The sequence below is a fragment of the Sparus aurata genome, chromosome 21, assembly GCF_900880675.1.
Source record: "Sparus aurata chromosome 21, fSpaAur1.1, whole genome shotgun sequence".
Classification (NCBI taxonomy): domain Eukaryota; kingdom Metazoa; phylum Chordata; class Actinopteri; order Spariformes; family Sparidae; genus Sparus; species Sparus aurata.
Genome location: NC_044207.1, coordinates 34,166,696 through 34,188,722, shown reverse-complemented (window position 1 = coordinate 34,188,722; position 22,027 = coordinate 34,166,696). Strand labels below are relative to the sequence as shown.

The 22,027-nt window shown below is 41.1% G+C and overlaps 1 protein-coding gene across 3 annotated transcripts in view; it reads left to right on the top strand.

Annotated features, from left to right (window-relative positions):
• The window catches only part of LOC115572507 (immunoglobulin lambda-like polypeptide 5), a 66,028-nt gene extending 46,920 nt beyond the window's left edge, over positions 1–19,108 (top strand). The window contains exons 2-5 of one of the 3 annotated variants that reach the window (XM_030402651.1): positions 3,871–4,173; positions 4,289–4,366; positions 4,836–4,858; positions 18,968–19,108. In XM_030402651.1, the coding sequence (XP_030258511.1) occupies positions 3,871–4,173; positions 4,289–4,366; positions 4,836–4,858; positions 18,968–19,054 (491 nt within the window). In that variant the 3' untranslated portion in view covers positions 19,055–19,108. Of the gene's footprint in view, positions 1–3,870; positions 4,174–4,288; positions 4,367–4,835; positions 4,859–18,776; positions 18,833–18,935 lie in introns of all 3 variants that reach the window. The other 2 variants (XM_030402655.1, XM_030402654.1) reach the window with 2 other exon arrangements.
• Positions 19,109–22,027: the final 2,919 nt, after the last annotated feature.

Here is a 22,027-nt window from a genome sequence, read left to right as displayed (position 1 = left end):
AACAGAGTGGTGTTCAAACAATAACCTGGGTTTAAACACCCCAAAATCCAAGGAACTGATTGTGGATTTCTGTAAATCCAAACACACAGAACTCTCTGCCCTCTACATACATGGAGGAGGTAGAGAGCTTTACGTTCCTTGGGGTTCACATCTCGGCCGACCTCACCTGGAGAACTCACATCTCTCATCAGGTGGGGAAGGCCCAACAGAAACTTTACTTCCTCAGGAAGCTAGAGCATGCTCACCTCCCTCAACACCTGCTGACCAGCTGACCTTCTATCAGTCAGTGATAGAAAGCCTCCTGACCTGCTGCTGCACGGTGTTTCTCCAACTACACAACACGGGACAGGACGGACCTGCAGCGGGTCGTGAGGGCAGCGGAGTATGTCATCGGGATGTCATCAGGACAACACCACCCCCTCTCAGAGACATTTACACTGGCTGAACTGAAAAGAGGCCCAGCTGTATTGTTAAGGACCCACTCACCCTGGACATTACCTGTTCTTCACCCTGCCCTCTGGGAAGACATTTAGATCTAACAGATCTGAAACAAACAGACTGAAGAACAGTTTTTTTCCCACAGGCAGAAGCCCCATTCAGACTGCCGTTTGGTAGCAGGGATCTGCGCTAATTCTCCGCCTCTGCCTCTGTGTGAATGTCTCGGAAGCAGTGAGGGGTGAAATTTTGCTCCGGTGGTATCAGAGGTGCAGTATTGGCAAACAGAACAAGTGTGAATGGATGATAAAGGGCATATCGATCGGACAGTCTGATAACTACACAGGTCCTTCACTCAACTAAATACAGAGAAATGTCCCACAAAGCAACATTACAAGACCAAACAAAGGTAACGGTCTTTGGAGGAGGCTGCCATGCAAGGCGCCAACTGCTCATCAGGAGCAATTTGGGGTTCAGTATTTTGCTCAAGGACACTTTGACATGCAACTAGGGGGAGCCGAGATTCGAACCAGTGACCTTCCGATCACTAGACGACCTGCTCTACCCACTGAGCCACTGCCGCCGTGTGAGGAATATATGAGAAAAAAAATACCGCAGATATACGAGGAGAAGCGTCCGTCCTCCCACCTGTTCTACCAAGTCTTCGTCACATTTCCATCCGAAATCAACATTCACTGATGGAGGTTATGTAATTATATAATTTAGAGTGAAAAAGCGTAACTTTGTCACTTTCCAGGATGTTTGGTGGGTCAGGATCTCAATCACTGCACATTATAACAGCATCCATATGATTATAAACTATCCACGAGATTACATTGACAGGGGGACACCTGGGAAACACCTTGAAAATGTATATTCTTCTAAAGTGAGTCAGCTGAATTTAAACTGAACATTCCCAACACAATAGTTTTATTAATTGCACATTATCAGGCCCAGTGCCACTGTCCTTTATTAGCTCCAACATGAGCTGGAGCTGGTGGAGCTGTCAGAGTCAGGAAAACAAGAGGTTACAGAACCACAGCCACAGGAGACTGATTCAGCACAGGAACTGGAGACAGCTGCAGCTCAGCTCAGACAGGTTGCTGCAGAACAGGAACAGAGGACTGCTGCAAGGCAGAGCAGGAGGCCGGCAGCTGGAGGTCTGGACGGGGATCAGGAAAGACCGCCGGTCCGGCTCTGGAGCCAGTCTGCTGACCCGCAGACAAGGAAGCAGGAACAGGTGTCGACTGGGCCGCCGACTGAGGACCAGGAACTGGTGGACCTGCTGGTGGAGCTAGATAACAAGTCAGAATCAACAAAGTCAATGAATGAAGTTCATCCTCTGGGGACCAAGAATGTGTGTAGAAAATGTCATGTCAGTCCATCCATCCATCCTTTGGTCCAGGTCCAATCCATGTGGACTAAAGTAGTGGAGCGACAGACATTAGCATCCACAGAGCAACACTGCTAGTGTGTCTAAAAAGACAATAAAAGAAGAGACAGTCATGTTGATATGAACATTAGAGAAACACATCATGGAGCTGAAACATGATCCTGCTTCATCATTTGGACTCGTTCACCTCAGCCGACACGTTCAACAGCACACAGGTTTTTGTATTACTCTGTCTCACTGTGGGAGGCTGGTAAATACTACTACATCTTTGGCTCTGGAACTAAACTGTTTGTAACAGGTAAGAATAAAGCTTCATTTTCCTTCAGTTGTTTAATTGAACAAGTGTAAAATGTGTTTTAATGAGTTTCTGCTGCTTCAGGCTTTACATGTTAGTTTGTTCATAATTAGTAGAGAATTCTTGCAGCTGTGCAGCTATTGTTCCATAAAAAGGTTCATGACTCCTGAAAAGATGTTTAAATCTCACTGCACAGCTGAAGTTCTTCTTTATTTCTGCAGGAGATCAAACTGATTCATAGAGAAAAAGTTTGATATTGACAATGTTACAGATATACAGTATTTGATCCTCTCAGTAATTCAGCACCATCTCTTGTTTTTATAAAACAACATCATATATGATATTAAACATCATTTAATATATGTCAGTAAATGTATTTGATAAACATATAACTTTAAATATGTTGTATAGGGTCATAAATAATTAATTATGAATTGGTCAAACTGACCTCATGGCAATTGTATTTTATTTGATGGTACAAATGTCTTTAAATGTAAGATGAATTAATAACCGAAAAACAAGTACACTGAACATGACATCACAATATATATAAAATACACTAATTATGATAAAATAGAAAATTTAAAAAAAAGATGCAGCTTGATATACAAGGGTACATGAAAATATGTATGTTCTATGTTAATTGATCTGTAAATAATTCATGTATAATAATAAATAAATACATTTATAATTGAATGTATGATGAAATAAAAAGATAATATCGTCAAAACGAATTTTGAATACTCAAAAGTAAATGTGTCAGCAGCTCGTGATGGTAAATATTTTGTACAACATACTGTTTTTAATATTTATATTATATTATGTTATATTATATTGTATTATGTTATCACATTTAATTTAATCATATGTGAAGTTCCTGTAAAGGATCAATACATTCTCACCTTTCTTCAAATTACTTTACAAAGCAGTAATTATTAATTTTGAACATATCTGAACATTTGTATATAAATTGTGCATAAATGTAAAAATACTGAAAAACAGTTATGATATTATTGATGAACTGATTTATTTTTCTTTAACGGCCGAACTGAAGTACATGCTGGTAAATCTGTAATATGTTAGACATGTTTTAACCACTTTCAAAAGTATTTTATGTTAACATAAAAACATATAAATACCATTTTGATAAATATATTATATTTTATATCATTAAACCCACAAGGTTTTATCGTCTTCTATATTAAATTACACATTTTTTTCACATTAGTCTTATAAAAACATGTATTTGTAATTGTATATCAAGTGTAAATATTCATGAACAACATGAAATTCAAGATGCAGTTTGTTTAAATATTTATAATATGTGGTGGATAATGTAAACATTAAAATGTCAGCGCATATTAAACTTAAGGGTAAATATGTCCTTTATTATAATCTGTCTTTTATCATGATACAGATGAAGATTTTCCATTGTATGAAAATATGATGTTATATTATTATTAGTAAGAGTCATAATAATGATGAATGTGCACATTGAAAGAAAGAAGTGCTGAACACATAATGTTGTTTGTCCCCATATAACATATGATGACATGACATGATGAGTGTGTTTGATGTGCAGGTGAATCCAGTCTATGTGTTGAACTTTGTGCTGTATTGATGAGTAGTTTAGTGATCAGAGTCCATGTAGTTTCCAGGATCACACTGAATGCAGTGCAGTGCTGGAAGCTGCTGTTGACTGTGTCAATGTGTGTCTGTGCTGCTTGTTGCTGCTGTCAAACTTCAGCTGAGCAGATAGTGAAGCCCGTGGTGAGCGTGTACCCAGCAGCATCCAGAGCCCACCTGGAGGGGAGGAGCTCCCTGCTGTGTGTGGCCTCAGCCATGTTTCCTCCTCTGGTCCGCTTCTCCTGGGAAAGACGAAAGGAGGATCAGGAGCAGTGGCTCCTTGCTGAGGGAGAGCAGCTGGAGCTCAGAGAGTCGGGACGCACCGCCTCCATCTTGCTGGTTGACGGGAACGCTAACTTCACGTATAAATACCGCTGCTCCGTCCAGCACGAGGGGGGCACAGTGGAGGCCCAAACAGAACAAGGTAATGAAGGCTTGGTGACTGTGTTCAGCAGTGATTCAGCTTCATGTGGAGACGCTGTCAAAGAGAGCAGAGGAGCAGAGGACTGACATTTCTTTTGGCCTCTTTTCTGTTTCAGAGGTTCCAGCAGCTGCAGCAGCCTCCTGTCCTCCAGAGAGAGAGCCAGCAGACCTGCCAGCTCTGCAGCAAGCTGACTGTAAGATCACCTGCTGCCTCTCTGCATGGACAGCTCCGATGTTCTGCTGCAGTTAGGGCTGCAGATCAGTCTGTTCACTTTCTGCTCATCATTGAAGGATTTAAACAGACTCTCCCTGATTCTGTTAGAGTGTCCAACAGCACAACTAATCCCAATGAGAGAGCTTTCACTCCACACTCTGACAAATAACACGTTTTAGGGACACTATACTACATTTTGAACTTTGAGGCTGCTATAAAAACTTTGGGGATTTTATCTTAAAGCTCCACCGTAAATATTTCTGTATGAAGAATGAATCTAATGACTGTGTGTGCAGTGAAAGGTGAAATTAACACAGTCTGTCTGTCTGTGTGTGTGTGTGTGTGTGTCTGTTTGTGTGTGTGTGTGTGTGTGTGTGTGTGTTTGTGTGTGTGTGTGTGTGTGTGTGTGTGTGTGTGTGTGTGTGTGTGTGTGTGTGTGTGTGTGTCAGTGTCCTTCCAGTCTCAGTGCAGGGTGAAGCTGCTCTGTGTGCTCTACACAGTGCTGATAGTGAAGAGTCTGGTGTACTGCTGTGGACTCTCTCTGCTGAGGATCCTCTGAAACAAGGGACCGTCCACCAACTGCTCACATGCTGACTGACTGTTTTCTGCTCGCCTTTTCTCACCATCAAATCTCATCAGTTCGTCTCATTGATCACTTTGATCAGCACTCACAAATCATCCTACAGTCATCCTACATATATAAATACATATATACACATATATATCTGCAGTGACTGAGTATAAATTCTGTGCTATAGTGTTATTTTCATCCTCTAGTTTATTTCCACTTTGAATTGTGACTTGTATAATAATAGAACATGAAGCTGAATCATTAGCTGTCTGCTAGATATTTGATTGTTTTAGTATTTTTCTCTTCTTGTCTTTCTTTTTAATACATTATGCAGAGTGTGGCAGCTTTGTTCAATTCTTTCAGTGTAACATTCTCAATAAAGTGAAAAATCACAGTGTGTGTTTTAGAAACAGTCTTGTTTTTATGGATTTCAGTTTGTCTTCAGAGCAAATCATCAGAAACAGAATCAACTTCATGGACCATGTATGTTGACGCCTACAAGTCATTTGACTCTGGTTGTAATTAGCTCTCAATATACTTTCACACAGCAGCAAGAACAAATGTAGAGGAAGATGTGAATATTAGCATACAGCTAAACAAGGACAACAAAGCTAAAGAAAGAGAAGCAAACAGAAACATATAGCTATTATATACAAGTCATTAGGTGTGGCTGTGCCACCAGGTTCAGTGCTGAGCCCCTTTTATAATTGTGTCAGTGTGGATGTCAAACTCTACGCTGATGACACTGTTGTTTACACACATGAACAAACAGCAGAGCGAGCTGCTTTCAAGCTACAACTACTATAAAATGATCACCCAGCAGCTTCATCAGTCGCCCTCAGTTTGAATGATGGCTGTGTTTATTTTTTATCAACTGATAAAATATAATTTAACTCTCTCAGCTTTTACACCAGAATCATTCAGTGTGTTTTGACAGCAGTTACACATCTTCACATGAGTGTTTTTGAGTTTGTAAGTCAGACAAAAACAGCCGTGAAACTTAAAAACAGGCTTCATGCCACAATAACATGTCACATTTGGAGCTGTGTGAGTGAAGCACAGACAGCTGCACTGATGCAAACTGAAGCTAGAAGCTGACTGACAGGAGATCAGTGGCTCAGTGGGGTTAACCAGGTGAACTGTTGGAAACTGACCACTGATTGAGACGGACACACGACTCTGATGGCTCTGACAGCAGCTCTCTGATCAGCTGGAACCTCATTATGAGACCTGAGGTGAACCAACATGGACGCTCCACTTCAGCTTCACTAAACAACAAGACGACTTGTTTGTCTCTGTGGTTTGTGTTTCTGTCTGAGTGGTTTGTGTTCTGTTGCCCTGATCGATGAGAACAGATGAACCACATGTTCCTGTAAATGTTACAGTCGAGGAGTCGCTGCTGCAAATCCTCTCGTTGTCAGTTAAACATTTTGAGGGAGAAAAGTTTGAATTTATCTGAAATTGTATTTTTTACAGGGACAGTTTATGAGAGTATGGAAGATTTCAGAAACACCAACATTTAAAAATTTTCTTTCGCTGCAAAAACTCTTTAATGTGAGAAGATCTCTTATTATCAATCAAGATGTACAAATCATGTATTATCATCATAAAAATATGATAATTTACTGCACGTTATTATATATATATATATATATATATATATATATATATATATATATATATATATATATATATATATACAGTTTTATTAAATTGTGTTTTAGTGGTTTAAATAAATTAATCAAGTAAAATATGAGAAAATGAACCCTTATTAACACTGAGTAATATACAGTATATTATTTTTCTTCTTCTGGCTGAAAATTAAACATTTCTTTGCCCCGTTCCTCAAAATAAACTGAAGTATATTTCGTTTTCACTGGATGTTTCTGTAGTTTTGTGTGTATATCACATGTTTTTATGTGTCAGCTGTTACATTCACTTAATATTTAAAAACATTGCATCGTGATTAATCTATTATCAGTATTATTTATATGATGGTGAATAAGACAGATGAAGCTGAGACAGTGAGTACTGAGCGTTGTAACTGTTGTAACTGTCATTGTGTTGTTCATGTGAAAAAGTGCAGCTAACGGTGAGGAGGCTGCAGAGCTGAAACCCACACAGCCCGTCTGCTGCAGGAAAGGAAGTGCTGGTTGGCTCTCAACAGTTTTTTATGAGTCCTAATAACCACTGAGAACAGATTCATATCTGCTGCTGTACACACTCATCAACTCTTCTCCCTCTCTGGACTGCTTTGTCTTTTCTCTTGTTGTCTGGAAGCCTTTTTTCCAACAGTGACCCCCCACCTGGAGCTCACGTCCATGGACTTTATAATGGTGATGTGATTTCAGCCATCAGAGTTTCACTTTACAGTTCACATTTGGTGTTGAAGAGAGCCAACAAGTCCTAATAGAAAACTGACAAAAGGCTTCTTTGTCAGCGGCCTCCGCAACAACACATGTGAGTGTTTCCTGTTCTGACGTCTCAGTGGTTCATGACTGCTGAGGATGTGTCTGTTACACTGACTGGTTGGAGGAGCTCAATCATGAAAAATGATTCTTGTTCATTTTCATTTGAAGGGACCTTTAATGAGAGCTGTGGAGTCTCGTCTCAGGTCAAACCTGATCTGAAAAATGTACAGCTGCTGTCAAGTCAAATACTACGGCTAAGCTTGGCCCACAGTGGATCGTTCTGTATCACATTGTTCAGTGGGTCGATCCAGTGAATTACAGAACTGTCCTGAAGGACACAGGTCGGGATCTATGGGTGGTTCATGAGTGTAACTTGAAGGAGCTGAGGTGGAGGCTCAGGAGAGGGAAGTGTGTGTGTGTGTGTGTGTGGTACTTCTCTTTTATTTGGGCTGAACCTCTCACTCCCTCTGGACTGATTGCAGTGTATTCAGATCACCTGCTGCAGGTGTGGAGACTGGCTCCTAATTAACAAGTGGGAGCAGCTTGAGTCATTCCCCTAACAGCCAATCAGGGTGAGACGTTGCCCTTTTGTGAAGGCTTAGGGGAGGTGGGGAATAACAACTGAGACCGGTCCTATCCTCCTTCTGATTCTGTCCTGGACTCACTGCAGACCTGATCCAAACACACTGTCAGTCAGAACCTCTGCTCTGTTGAACCTTCTTGCTGTCCATTTAATATTGTACAAGAGTGAATGTTGCCAACCTCTACTGTCAAGAACTCCGACATCCTTCAACCATTATAGCTGTTTTGGCTGTGATTACTAAGTCAATTATTAATCAGATTTACAAATAGTTTAGTAACGTTTTATGACACTGAATTATTGAATTGTTTATCTTTTCCCATCTTCAAGGGTGGTCATTGTAAATAATAATCCTTTTAATGCTCCATGAGTACTAAATAATTGTGCCTTGCCTGATGCAGTGCATGGTATTATGGTGCCCCGTGTGAGACATTTACGCAATGCACCACGATATTGGTGCCCCATGTGAGGAAGTGTACTGTTGGATTTATCAAATTTATAACCCATTTGAATATCCAAAATATTTGAGGTAATCAACTGCCACTTTGAGCCAATTTCTATTTCTGCTATTGATTAAAGTTGAAGTCCTCTTTAGGAATTGTGAGAACTTCCAAGGTTTGGACTTTATTTTTTATCCAGCACATCTCACAGATGGTGGTCAACACCTCTAACTTGTTGTTGTGCTCCTCAAACCATCCTGAGCCATGTTTGCTTTGTGTCATGGCGCATTGTCCTGCTGAAAGTGTCAGGTTCTGGGGTAAACGGGGATACTGAGGGGAAAGGGGTTAGACCCAAACGCAATAAATCAGGGGACAAGAGGGAAGAGCAATAATGAACAAAAGGCGAGCTTTATTTTAAAGCTGAATGCAAAACCAAAACAGGGACAAAAGAACAAAGTAGCAACTGAACAGCGAAACAACAAAGTGCAAAGGAAAAAGGCAAAGTACAAACCAAAACCAAAGTTCAAATCAAAATGCAAAACTCGAAATCCAAAAACACATACCAGAAGGAATAGGGTGCCGACGGGAGCAGGCATGAGCAAGGACAGACGAACCAAACGGTAGACATACAATGACCGGACAGGGAGTGAAGGGAAACACACAGACTAAATACACAGACACTGATTACCAGATGAGGAACAGGTGAGGAGAGAGGAGGGAGGAAGCCAGGTGGGTTAACAAAGGGGAGGAGCACAGAGGAGCAGACCAGGAGGGAACAAGGCAGACAGACAGAGGGAGACAGAGGGCAGACCACAGGAAAAACTTAAAGGGACAAGGCATGAAAAATCACAAAAAACACAAGGCAAAATCCGGAATCATGACAGAAAGAGGCCACAACCATCAGGGAATATTGTTTCCATTAAAGGGTGTACATGGTCTGCAACAATGCTTAGGCAGGTGGTACGTGTTAAAGTAACATCCACATGGTTGGCAGGACCCAAGGTTTCCCAGCAGAACATTGCCCAAAGCATCACACTGCCTCTGCTGGCTTGCCTCCTTCCCATAGTGCATCCTGGTGCCATGTGTTCCCCAGGTAAGCAATGCAAATGCACCCAGCCATCCACGTGATGTAAAAGAGATGTGATTCATTAGACCAGGCCACCTTCTTCCATTGCTCGGTGGTCCAGTTCTGATTCTCACGTGCCCATTGTTGGCCCATTCGGCGGTGGACAGGGGTTAGCATGGGCACCGTGACTGGTCTGTGGCTATGCAGCCCCATACGCAACAAACTGCAATGCACTGTGTATCCTGACACCTTTCTATCAGAACCAACATTATCTTCTTCAGTAATTATAGCAACAGCAGCTCGTCTGTTGGATAAGACAACATGGGCAAATCCTTCGCTCCCCATGTGCATCAATGAGACTTGGCAGTCCACGACCCTGTCGCCGGTTCACCACTGTGCCTTCCTTGGACAACTGCAGCATGGGAAGACCCTACAAGAGCTGCAGTTTTAGAGAAGCTCTGACCCAGTTGTCTAGCCATCACAATCTGGCCCTTGTCAAATTTGCATACAAACTACTATTTTAATATATGACACAAATATATATTTACCACGATATCATGTTATTTAAAATATATTTTCTAGCTGCTGTTCAGACGTCCCTCGATCCCAAAATCTCCCTGTAGAGTCAAAGTGACAAAGACTTTGTGAGCAGACTTACTGATCACATGTCATCTGCTGTCATAAACATGATCTTTACTGCATTCACTCGTCGCTCCTGATTGAAATCTGCTTTAAATGGAATAACAGCGTCAAACCAAAGCAGGCAAATGTCAGTGTGTTCCTTTAAGAAGCTGAAGGAACAGTTATGATACAGTTCATATTATCTGAAGGGATGTTTGTTCTGTTCTGTGTGTTCTAACTCTGAACACTTGGATCATTTTCACCATGAAACACTGTTGGAAGAATGACAACATGTTGCAGCTGTCTCAGCAGACAACACATGTGTGACATTACATGTGTCTTTACGCTGTTAGATCGCTGTCACACCAATAAATCAGCTCTTCCACCACGGCTGTGTGACACATTTCAAACTAAAGCTGATCACATGCTGGATTTCTGTGTTTGCTGCTGGTGCTGACATTAAACATCACAGAGAAACACCACCACCCTGTGGTCAGTCACGGGAAGTGCAGGGACATCCACGTGATGCTGATGACGCTCCGCCCTCTTATTTTACTGGCGACAAACCCACAGTGACATCTAGTTGATAAAAAACACACAGCAGTAAATGAGGAGTATTACTGGCATTATTGTTGGTACTACTTCTAAAAATACTTCAAATACTTTTTCTACTGCAACTATATTATCAACTATATTATTACTATATTATTCTGCTGCCGCCTGTTACAGTAGATGGTGTCATATTACTCTGACATGTACTATACTAACTATAACTATAGAAGTCTAACTAATCACAGCACTGTGTCACTTCACTTGAGACAGTACTGCAGTATTAGTTGAAGTACATCTCTGCTGGTGGGTACTGTGTGTATTTGTACTGCTTGCCTTGTAAGTTGGAGTTGAATTGCTCTTCTATAGTTTCTATTTTGATTTGTCTTCTTATTGGACACTTTTGACAGACAGAGACAAATGATGTGGTCCTGCTGATAGTTTCATCACATCAGAAAACACTTCTATGTGTCGTTTTAAAGCCCACTTACAAACCACACATTGTCTCTTTTCAATGGAACCACTTTTTGGACCCGACCTCTGCCTGAATACCACCTGTTTCACATCCCAGGAGGGTTTTTACAGGCAGAAGCACAGCTGTGGTGGCTTCACCAGTGTCTCCCATTGTGGCTGACCTCTACATGGAGGAAGTAGAGAGCAGAGCCCTGAGCTCCTTCCAGGGAACAGAACCAGAACCAGTGCTTCACATATGAGGAGCACAGCTGGATTTCAACTCTTCTGAAGCCTCCGCTGGCTTCTTCTTTACAAACTGACCCTCTGAACTTTATCTGACGTTCTGCTGGAGATCCCAAAGTTTACAACAATACCAAATGTGTCAGGCTGGATTTTGGGGAAATGTGTGTAAAATGATGCAGCAGACATGTTGAAATGTTCCATTTGATGGAGTCTTGGCTTTGAATCTTTCCCTCAGTGAAACATCCTGTAGCTTTAATGAAGAGACTGAACAACAGGAGACACAATAAAGATGTGACACTGTGTGTGGAAAAGGTTTGATGTGTCATAGAAATGAAATGATTCAGTGAAATGACAGAAATGTAAGGGGACGTTTAAGGCTTCAAATCACAGTGGAGGAGTTTTGTGGATTTGTCCTTTTGTCTTTTCATCACAGCTGTTCAACAACAGATAAAAGTCTGTGCTACTAAATTCACCACCAACCTGAATGTGTTGCTGCTCACATGAATGTGGGTTTCTATTTCTATCACACGGCAGCTTCAGCCGAGCCGTCGATCGGCAGCGGCGGCCTTATCTGTGAGCCGCAGGGGCTGATGGGAGCTCTGAGGACCTGTTAGAAACCACGTGGCCCTCGTCTGATCTGGCAGCTCGTCCTGGTTTGGCCTCAGCTGCGTCAGAGCGCCACTTCTCCCCAGGTTCACCAGAGGAAACACCACTGCACAAAATGCTTTTCCTCCCAGCTGCTGCTCTGTGCTGTCTGTGTTCAGGTGAGTATTTCCAGCCAATCAGGAGCCAACAAAGTCCACCTGGAACAAACACTGTCACACTGACCTTCATCTATCTGTCTGCTTCTCTACAGCGCTGGTTGCCATGGCAGCACAGCTGATTCAGCAGGATTTAACATTGACCAGGAGAGTTGATGGAGACGTCTCCTTCAGCTGTCGGAGAACTGACCAGTGTGGCAGCTATGTAGTCTGGTACCAGAAGAAAGACACAGAAACATTCACAAGGATTCTTCGTATCGACAAGGATGATGGTGACATATATAAAGGGTACAATCATCCTCAGAAAAATGATTTCTCAGCTGTGAATAGTCAGAACGGCTGTGAGTTGAAGATCCAGAAAGTTAAACTCCTTCATTCAGCCACCTACTACTGCTCCTGTTCCCCACAGTGAGAAATGATGCGAGCAGCCTGAACAAAAACCAACAGATGAACAGACGTCAAACAGTGTTTGTGACAGGAAGAGAGCAGTAAACCACAGCCCAGGTTCACATGTTTCACCTCCATCTCAGCCACAGTCACAAACACACTGAACTGAGGGATTTATTTCATATTCTATTTATTTATATTTTCATCAGATATTCCAGCAGGTTTATTGTTGTTTCACACAGAGAGGAAAAAGGAGACAAACACAAACACAATTAGAAAATAAAGAGGAAAATAATTCAATGACAAACTCAAACATAATCCAGATGAATCAGTAAAACAACAAACACACTTCAGAATATTTCAATAAAATGATATCAAACATAATGAGATATTTACAGCCCAACGTCCTGCTGCTGAATAAAGTCCATCCGTCCCTCACAACACTAATGTGCTCTGAATGAAAACACTTCCAGCAGCACTTGTTGTTTAACACCTTTCAGCACATTTCACCACATCATTTCACTTTAGGACATTTTAAAAGACAAATCTTGGACACATGTCGGTCCGTGTACTTTGTGGCCATTTGATTTCCGCTTTGACGTCGAAAATCATAAAAACAGAAAAGGATTTGTGTCCAGTTTTTCGTTTTGAATCGGAAACCAAAAATTGAACAGAAAGCATTCAGAATCCTGTCAAACTGACAGAATGGCAGGATTCAGAGGAACAATGGTCCAGAGAGAGTCAGAGAAAACTTCTTCATCAAAGCTCCAGAAGATCATTTGTAACCCGGGTTAACCCAGTCAAACTAAACTCTCAGGACTTTTTAACCGTGTGGCTCTCAAAGTGCTTCACACAACACAGCTCTGTGTCTGTCTGCAGACTTTTAGTTAGTGAAGCTGTCTGAAAGCCAGTCTGAGACTCTGTCTTTTGTCTCTTGTCTCTCACTCAGTCACCGTCTCTGTCTCTCTTAATTTCTTGAACCTGACAGGGTAGTGCAAAGTCAGCTTTAAATGGAAAAATATATTCAAGCACAAACAAAAACAAAAACTCTGAATGAGCTGCAGCATCAAGCCACGTCTGTCCCTTTAGGGAGATTTCAGTCTGGTTGAAAATGGTCCAGAAGCTCTGATCAACTTCCATTCTGAAGCTTTTAGGCTCAGCAGTGCAGCCTCTGTGAATGCTGCTCAAACACATTTTCTTGGATGATTCTTTACAACCTGGCATGTTTGTTTTCTGACTTTGTTGATTTCATTTACTACTTTAATGGAGTTACTATAACTAAGATTCAGGACCTTGACCACTCCACTCTGCTTTGCCGATTTACAACGCAGGCCCAGCCAATCTAACCATCCGCAACGCATCAAACCACCTGTGCCTTTTTCGACTAAACCACCTGTTCGCCCTGATTCAATCACCCGTTGATTTTATATCAACAAGCCTAACCAGTTCTCTCACATTTGTCTCAAGTTCTCATTGTTTCCGCTAAGACAAGCATATCGCAACCTGCAAATTTCAAACCTTACCACCTTCCCGACGAACCCGGAGCCATTTCTTAATCCTCTGGAGATTATCTTTTCGACGATCGTTCCATCATCTCCGAATCTCCTCCACCTGCAAACACCTCCACTCTGGCATGGTCATCCAGGCACAACCAACGCAACTTCACCCATACAGAGGTCTCGGTCCTCCCTGCTGTACTCCAGGTGAAAGCCGGTCCCCCAGACACCTCATGTCCGACCGACCAGCCTCCTGGCACCGAACCAGCAGCCACAGTTGCCAAGATGAGAGTCCCAGTTCCCTCTCATCTTCCCCCCACCTCCCATTCCGTCCAACCGTCAACAGTGCCCAGCTTTCCCGCTGCTCACGGCCTCCACCTTCACCTCCACTCCGGCCGCTGCATACTCCACAGCGCACCGATGACGTCAGTCGCGCCAGTGACTTCATCGTGCAGCACACTGCAGCGGAGCCGCGATCTCCTCCAACCCCCACAGTGGGCCAGGTCGTATCTCTCCGTGTATTCTCACCACCAGGGGGAAGATTATGGAGCCATAACGGTGACTTTAAAATGTGGCATCCAAAAAAAAAATTGGCATTGAAAACAAAACCAGTACTGAAAAAAGAAACATTGTCATTGAAACATTTGTATTGAAAACAGTTGTATTGGCATTGAAACAAGTATTGGCACTGAAAAAAGAAAGTAATTCAAATAATTCAAATCCGAAAATATTATCATTTTATTTTATTGGGACTTTTTTGTATTTTTCAATGACAATCTTCAGATTTTTTATTCTTCATGTCACTTTTTTTTCAGTGACAGATTTTTTTACAATGTCAGTTTTTTTTCAGTGTCACTGATTTTCAGTTTCAACTTTCTGTCACTGTTTTGGCGTCGAGAGGGCGGGGCCTGAGGGGAGGGGCAAGTAGAGCGTGGTTTGCATATCATTTGAGAAGGTAACGGCAGCAGCCTGCGGGAAGGCGGGGCTGGACGGTCCAGCCATAATACACCATTTAGGGCCCGTGTGCTGGCCGTCTCTGGGCAACACAGAGTCCAACTACCTCGCAGACTTTTCTTCAAGCTCTCTCCTGATGTGTCCAAGTCTCTGTGTATCAGGTTCTGTCCCGCAGCTCCCGAGCTCTGGTCTCTACATGCGTATGGAGTGTGGTAGTAGTACCGGAGCGCCGAGCACGGAGCGTTAGCCACAGTTAGCACAACAGTAGAACAGCCTGTTGCTCCGAGCCGGGGCTGCAGCCCCGACAGCAGCGCTCTGGTCTGCTCCCCGAGCTCTGTGCCACCGTTCTCAATGCTCTTGTTCATGAGTAGAGACCCTAGTGATGCTACGAGCAAAGTTTCATGTTGTGTCAAGCCTTCTTAGTGTTCTAAAAATAGCGATTTTGATGCTAGCATGTCTTGCCCCATGCACTCCCGTTCAAAATGAACGTGCCCAAAACCGAAACGCTGGTAAATCTTAAAAGTGCCTCTTCGTCGTAATTATGCTTTCACACGAAGGTTTGACTCATATTCAATCCCAAATAAAGCCTTGGTTGCTTTTTGGCGAGAGTTTCGCTTTAATTGAAGCTTATCTGGTGAAGTTTCTGTATTCCTATAAAAAAACACCTGACCCTCTCCTCTTCCTCGCTCTCGTATTCTGCGCCCCTCCCCACACCCCATTTCTCTCTCCATGTTTTTTCTTTGCTTTTCTCTCCTTCGTAGGTCCATGAGGGGTCCATCGCTGCCCGGGTGTTGTGGTGGATTCTCTACAAAGCTTCCCCACAACGCGCTCAAAGAACTCAAAAAACCAAGATCTTCAACATTTTGTTGTCTTTTTCTTTCATGATAAATCATTTAAACGCAACTTTTGGCGGTGTGGTCCTTGCTAGTGAAATTGAACATTCCTAACACTGCATTTATATCTCCTCAACAGTTGAACTGTAAATAGTTTTAATTGCACATTATCAGGCCCAGTGCCACTGTCCTTTATTAGCTCTAACATGTAGTTACCTTTCAATCTAAAGGTGTCTTGAGGGTGAACTCATGAATGTCGACCCATCTGTTGATGATCACTGTGTAATGTTCATCCAAACTGTACAAATAGTTCACTGCAACATGACAATATCAGCTGCCTTCATTTACCTGAGTCACCTTAGACATCATCACAACAGTTGCCCCACTGAGAGATTTGGCAGGAGCTGCCACTGGAGCTGGTGGAGCTGTCAGAGTCAGGAAAACAAGAGGTTACAGAACCACAGCCACAGGAGACTGATTCAGCACAGGAACTGGAGACAGCTGCAGCTCAGCTCAGACAGGTTGCTGCAGAACAGGAACAGAGGACTGCTGCAAGGCAGAGCAGGAGGCCGGCAGCTGGAGGTCTGGACGGGGATCAGGATAGACCGCCGGTCCGGCTCTGGAGCGAGTCTGCTGACCCGCAGACAAGGAAGCAGGAACAGGTGTCGACTGGGCCGCAGACTGAGGACCAGGAACTGGTGGACCTGCTGGTGGAGCTAGATAACAAGTCAGAATCAACAAAGTCAATGAATGAAGTTCATCCTCTGGGGACCAAGAATGTCTGTAGAAAATGTCATGTCAGTCCATCCATCCATCCTTTGGTCCAGGTCCAATCCATGTGGACTAAAGTAGTGGAGCGACAGACATTAGCATCCACAGAGCAACACTGCTAGTGTGTCTAAAAAGACAATAAAAGAAGAGACAGTCATGTTGATATGAACATTAGAGAAACACATCATGGAGCTGAAACATGATCCTGCTTCATCATTTGGACTCGTTCACCTCAGCCGACACGTTCAACAGCACACAGGTTTTTGTATTACACTTTCTCACTGTGGGAGGATACTACTACATCTTTGGCTCTGGAACTAAACTGTTTGTAACAGGTAAGAATAAAGCTTCATTTTCCTTCAGTTGTTTTATTGAACAAGTGTAAAATGTGTTTTTAATGAGTTTCTGCTGCTTCAGGCTTTACATGTTAGTTTGTTCATAATTAGTAGAGAATTCTTGCAGCCGTGCAGCTATTGTTCCATAAAAAGCTTCATAACTCCTGAAAAGATGTTTAAATCTCACTGCATAGCTGAAGTTCTTCTTTATTTCTGCAGGAGATCAAACTGATTCATATAGAAAAAGTTTGATATTGACAATGTTACAAATATACAGTATTTGACCCGCTCAATAATTCAGCACCGTCTCTTGTTTTATAAAACAACATAATATATGATATTAAACCTCATTTAATATATGTCAGTAAATGTATTTGATGAACATATTATTCTAAATATGTTGTATAGGGTCATAAATAATTAATTATGAATTTGTCAAACTGACCTCATGGCAGTTGTATTTCATTTGTTGGTACAAATGTCCTTATGTGTAAAATGAATTAATACACGAAAACAAGTACACTGAACATGACATCACAATATATATAAAATATACTAATTATACTAAAATATAAAATTAAAAGATACAGCATGATATACAAGGGTACATGAAAATATGTGTGTTCTTTGTTAATTAATTTTTAAATAATTCATGTATAATTGTAAATAAATACATTTATAATTGAATGTATGATAAAATAAAAAGATAATAATGTCAAACCGAATTTTGAATACTCAAAAGTAAATGTGTCAGCAGCTCGTGATGGTAAATATTTTGTACGACATACTGTTTTTAATATTTAAATGATCAATAAATTCTCACCTTTCTTCAAATTACTTTACAAAGCAGTAATTATTCATATTTACAATATCTGAACATTTGTATATAAATTGTGTATAAATGTAAAAATACTGAAAAAAAGTTATGATATTATTGATGAACTACTATTGAATTTGTTTTTCTTTAATGGCCAAATTAAAGCACATGCTGGTAAATCTGTAATATGTTAGACATGTTTTAACCACTTTCAAAAGTATTTTATGTGAACGTAAAAATATGTGAATATCATTTTGATAATTATATAATATTTCATATCATTAAATCCACAAAGTTACCATCTTCTATATTAAATTACACATTTTTTCACATTAGTCTTATGAAAAGATGTTTTCGTAATTGTTTATCAAGTGTAAATATTCATGAACGACATGAAATTCAAGATGCATTTTTTATAAATATATATAACATCTGGTGGATATTGTAAACATTAAAATGTCAGCTCGTATTAAACTTGAGGGTAAATATGTCCTTTATTATAATCTGTCTTTTATCATGATACAGATGAAGATTTTCCATTGTATGAAAATATGATGTTATATTATTATTAGTAAGAGTCATAATAATGATGAATGTGCACATTGAAAGAAAGAAGTGCTGAACACATAATGTTGTTTGTCCCCATATAACATATGATGACATGACATGATGAGTGTGTTTGATGTGCAGGTGAATCCAGTCTATGTGTTGAACTTTGTGCTGTATTGATGAGTAGTTTAGTGATCAGAGTCCATGTAGTTTCCAGGATCACACTGAATGCAGTGCAGTGCTGGAAGCTGCTGTTGACTGTGTCAATGTGTGTCTGTGCTGCTTGTTGCTGCTGTCAAGCTTCAGATGAGCAGATAGTGAAGCCCGTGGTGAGCGTGTACCCAGCAGCATCCAGAGCCCCCCTGGAGGGGAGGAGCTCCCTGCTGTGTGTGGCCTCAGCCATGTTTCCTCCTCTGGTCCGCTTCTCCTGGAAAAGACGAAAGGAAAATAAGGTGGAGTCACTCCCTGCTGACGGAGAGCAGCTGAAGCTCAGAGAGTCGGGACGCACCGCCTCCATCTTGCTGGTTGACAGGGACGATCGCCATACGTATAAATACCGCTGCTCCGTCCAGCACGAGGGGGGCACAGTAGAGGCCCAAACAGAACAAGGTAATGAAGGCTTGGTGACTGTGTTCAGCAGTGATTCAGCTTCATGTGGAGACGCTGTCAAAGAGAGCAGAGGAGCAGAGGACTGACATTTCTTTTGTTTCAGAGGTTCCAGCTCTTGGACCATGTCTGCACCAGGTGAAGCTGCTCTGTGTGCTCTACACAGTGCTGATAGTGAAGAGTCTGGTGTACTGCTGTGGACTCTCTCTGCTGAGGATCCTCTGAAACAAGGGACCGTCCACCAACTGTCACATGCTGACTGACTGTTTTCTGCTCGCCTTTTCTCACCATCAAATCTCATCAGTTCGTCTCATTGATCACTTTGATCAGCACTCACAAATGTCAATGTTCATGTTTTGTGGTTGGTTGTAAAATGTATCTTTTGATGCACAGGTTAGATTCAGTCATCCTACATATATAAATACATATATACACATATATATCTGCAGTGACTGAGTATAAATTCTGTGCTATAGTGTTATTTTCATCCTCTAGTTTATTTCCACTTTGAATTGTGACTTGTATAATAATAGAACATGAAGCTGAATCATTAGCTGTCTGCTAGATATTTGATTGTTTTAGTATTTTTCTCTTCTTGTCTTTCTTTTTAATACATTATGCAGAGTGTGGCAGCTTTGTTCAATTCTTTCAGTGTAACATTCTCAATAAAGTGAAAAATCACAGTGTGTGTTTTAGAAACAGTCTTGTTTTTATGGATTTCAGTTTGTCTTCAGAGCAAATCATCAGAAACAGAATCAACTTCATGGACCATGTATGTTGACGCCTACAAGTCATTTGACTCTGGTTGTAATTAGCTCTCAATATACTTTCACACAGCAGCAAGAACAAATGTAGAGGAAGATGTGAATATTAGCATACAGCTAAACAAGGACAACAAAGCTAAAGAAAGAGAAGCAAACAGAAACATATAGCTATTATATACAAGTCAGTAGGTGTGGCTGTGCCACCAGGTTCAGTGCTGAGCCCCTTTTATAATTGTGTCAGTGTGAATGTCAAACTCTACGCTGATGACACTGTTGTTTACACACATGAACAAACAGCAGAGCGAGCTGCTTTCAAGCTACAACTGCTATAATGATCACACAGCAGCTTCATCAGTCACCTTCAGTTTGAATGATGGCTGAATGAAGGCTGTGTTTATTTCTTATCAGCTAGTAAAATATCATTTAACTCTCTCAGCTTTTACACCAGAATCATTCAGTGTGTGTTGACAGCAGTTTCACACCTTCACATGAGTGTTTTAGAGTTTGTAAGTCAGAGAAAAACAGCCGTGAAACTTAAAAACAGGCTTCATGCCACAACAACATGTCACATTTGGAGCTGTGTGAGTGAAGCACAGACAGCTGCACTGATACAAACTGAAGCTAGAAGCTGACTGACAGGAGATCAGTGGCTCAGTGGGGTTAACCAGGTGAACTGTTGGAAACTGACCACTGATTGAGACGGACACACGACTCTGACGGCTCTGACAGCAGCTCTCTGATCAGCTGGAACCTCATTATGAGACCTGAGGTGAACCAACATGGATGCTCCACTTCAGCTTCACTAAACAACAAGACGACTTGTTTGTCTCTGTGGTTTGTGTTTCTGTCTGAGTGGTTTGTGTTCTGTCGCTCTGATCGATGAGAACAGATGAACCACATGTTCCTGTAAATGTTACAGTCGAGGAGTCGCTGCTGCAAATCCTCTCGTGTTCATTTAAACACTTTGAGGGAGAAAAGTTTGTATTTTTCTGAAATTTTATTTTTTACAGGGGAAATTTATGAGATTATGGAAGATTTCAGAAACACCAACAATTAACAGTTGTTTATTTCATTCCCTGCAAAAACTCTTTAACATGAGAAAATCATTTATTATTAATCATGATGTACAAATCATGTATCATCATAAAATATAATAATTTACTACACATTAATATATATATAATCACAGTTTATTAAATTGTGTTTTAGTGGTTACTAAATAAATTAATCAAGTGAAATATGAGAAAATTAACCCTTATACACACTGAGTGATATAAAGTATTATATAGTATATGATTTTTTTCTTCAGGCTGAAAATTAAACATTTCTTTACCCCGTTCCTCGAAATAAACTGAAGTATATTTCATGTACACTGGATGTTTCTGTAGTTTTGTGTGTATATCACAAGTTTTCATGTGTCAGCTGTTACATTCACTAAATATTTAAAAACATTGCATCATGATTAATCTATTATCAGTATTATTTATATGATGGTGAATAAGACAGATGAAGCTGAGACAGTGAGTACTGAGCGCTGTAACTGTTGTAACTGTCATTGTGTTGTTCATGTGAAAAAGTGCAGCTAACGGTGAGGAGGCTGCAGAGCAGAAACCCACACAGCCCGTCTGCTGCAGGAAAGGAAGTGCTGGTTGGCTCTCAACAGTTTTTTATGAGTCCTAATAACCACTGAGAACAGATTCATATCTGCTGCTGTACACACTCATCAACTCCTCTCCCTCTCTGGACTGCTTTGTCTTTTCTCTTGTTGTCTGGAAGCCTTTTTTCCACTGAGCCCTCCACCCACACAAAGTTGAACTGAGGCCAGAGACCAACAGTGACCCCCCACCTGGAGCTCACGTCCATGAATATAATGAAGTACTACCTGTATCAGTATTTATTTTGATTTAGCTCTATTCATTCAGAATATCAGACAAACAGCTGCGACTTTATTTAATGTTTTCTTTTTTTTTTGGATGAAGCTCCAGTGAAAGTTCAGTGAAGCTCATCACAGACCAACAAAAAAAAACTTTTGTTCCTGTCTCTGTTCATATTTCAGTGTTATTTTTATCAACTAAGTTTTTTTTTCCATGTCAGACTTTATGTTTCATCTCCTCACAGATTAAACCATCTTTGTTTAATTGTGTCCATTTCATTCCTGCTCAGTCAGTCAGCATTCTTTGAGGGAAATTTTGGGCTGTTTTGTATTTATTTGGTGGATTTTTCTTGCTGCTGTTCAGACGCCCCTCCATCACAAAATCTCCCTGTAGAGTCAAAGTGACAAAGACTTTGTGAGCAGACTCACTGATCACATATCATCTGCTGTCATAAACATGATCTTTACTTCATTCACTCGTCTCTCCTGATTGAAATCTGCTTCAAATGGAATAACAGCATCAAACCAAAGCAGACAAATGTCAGTGTGTTCCTTTAAGAA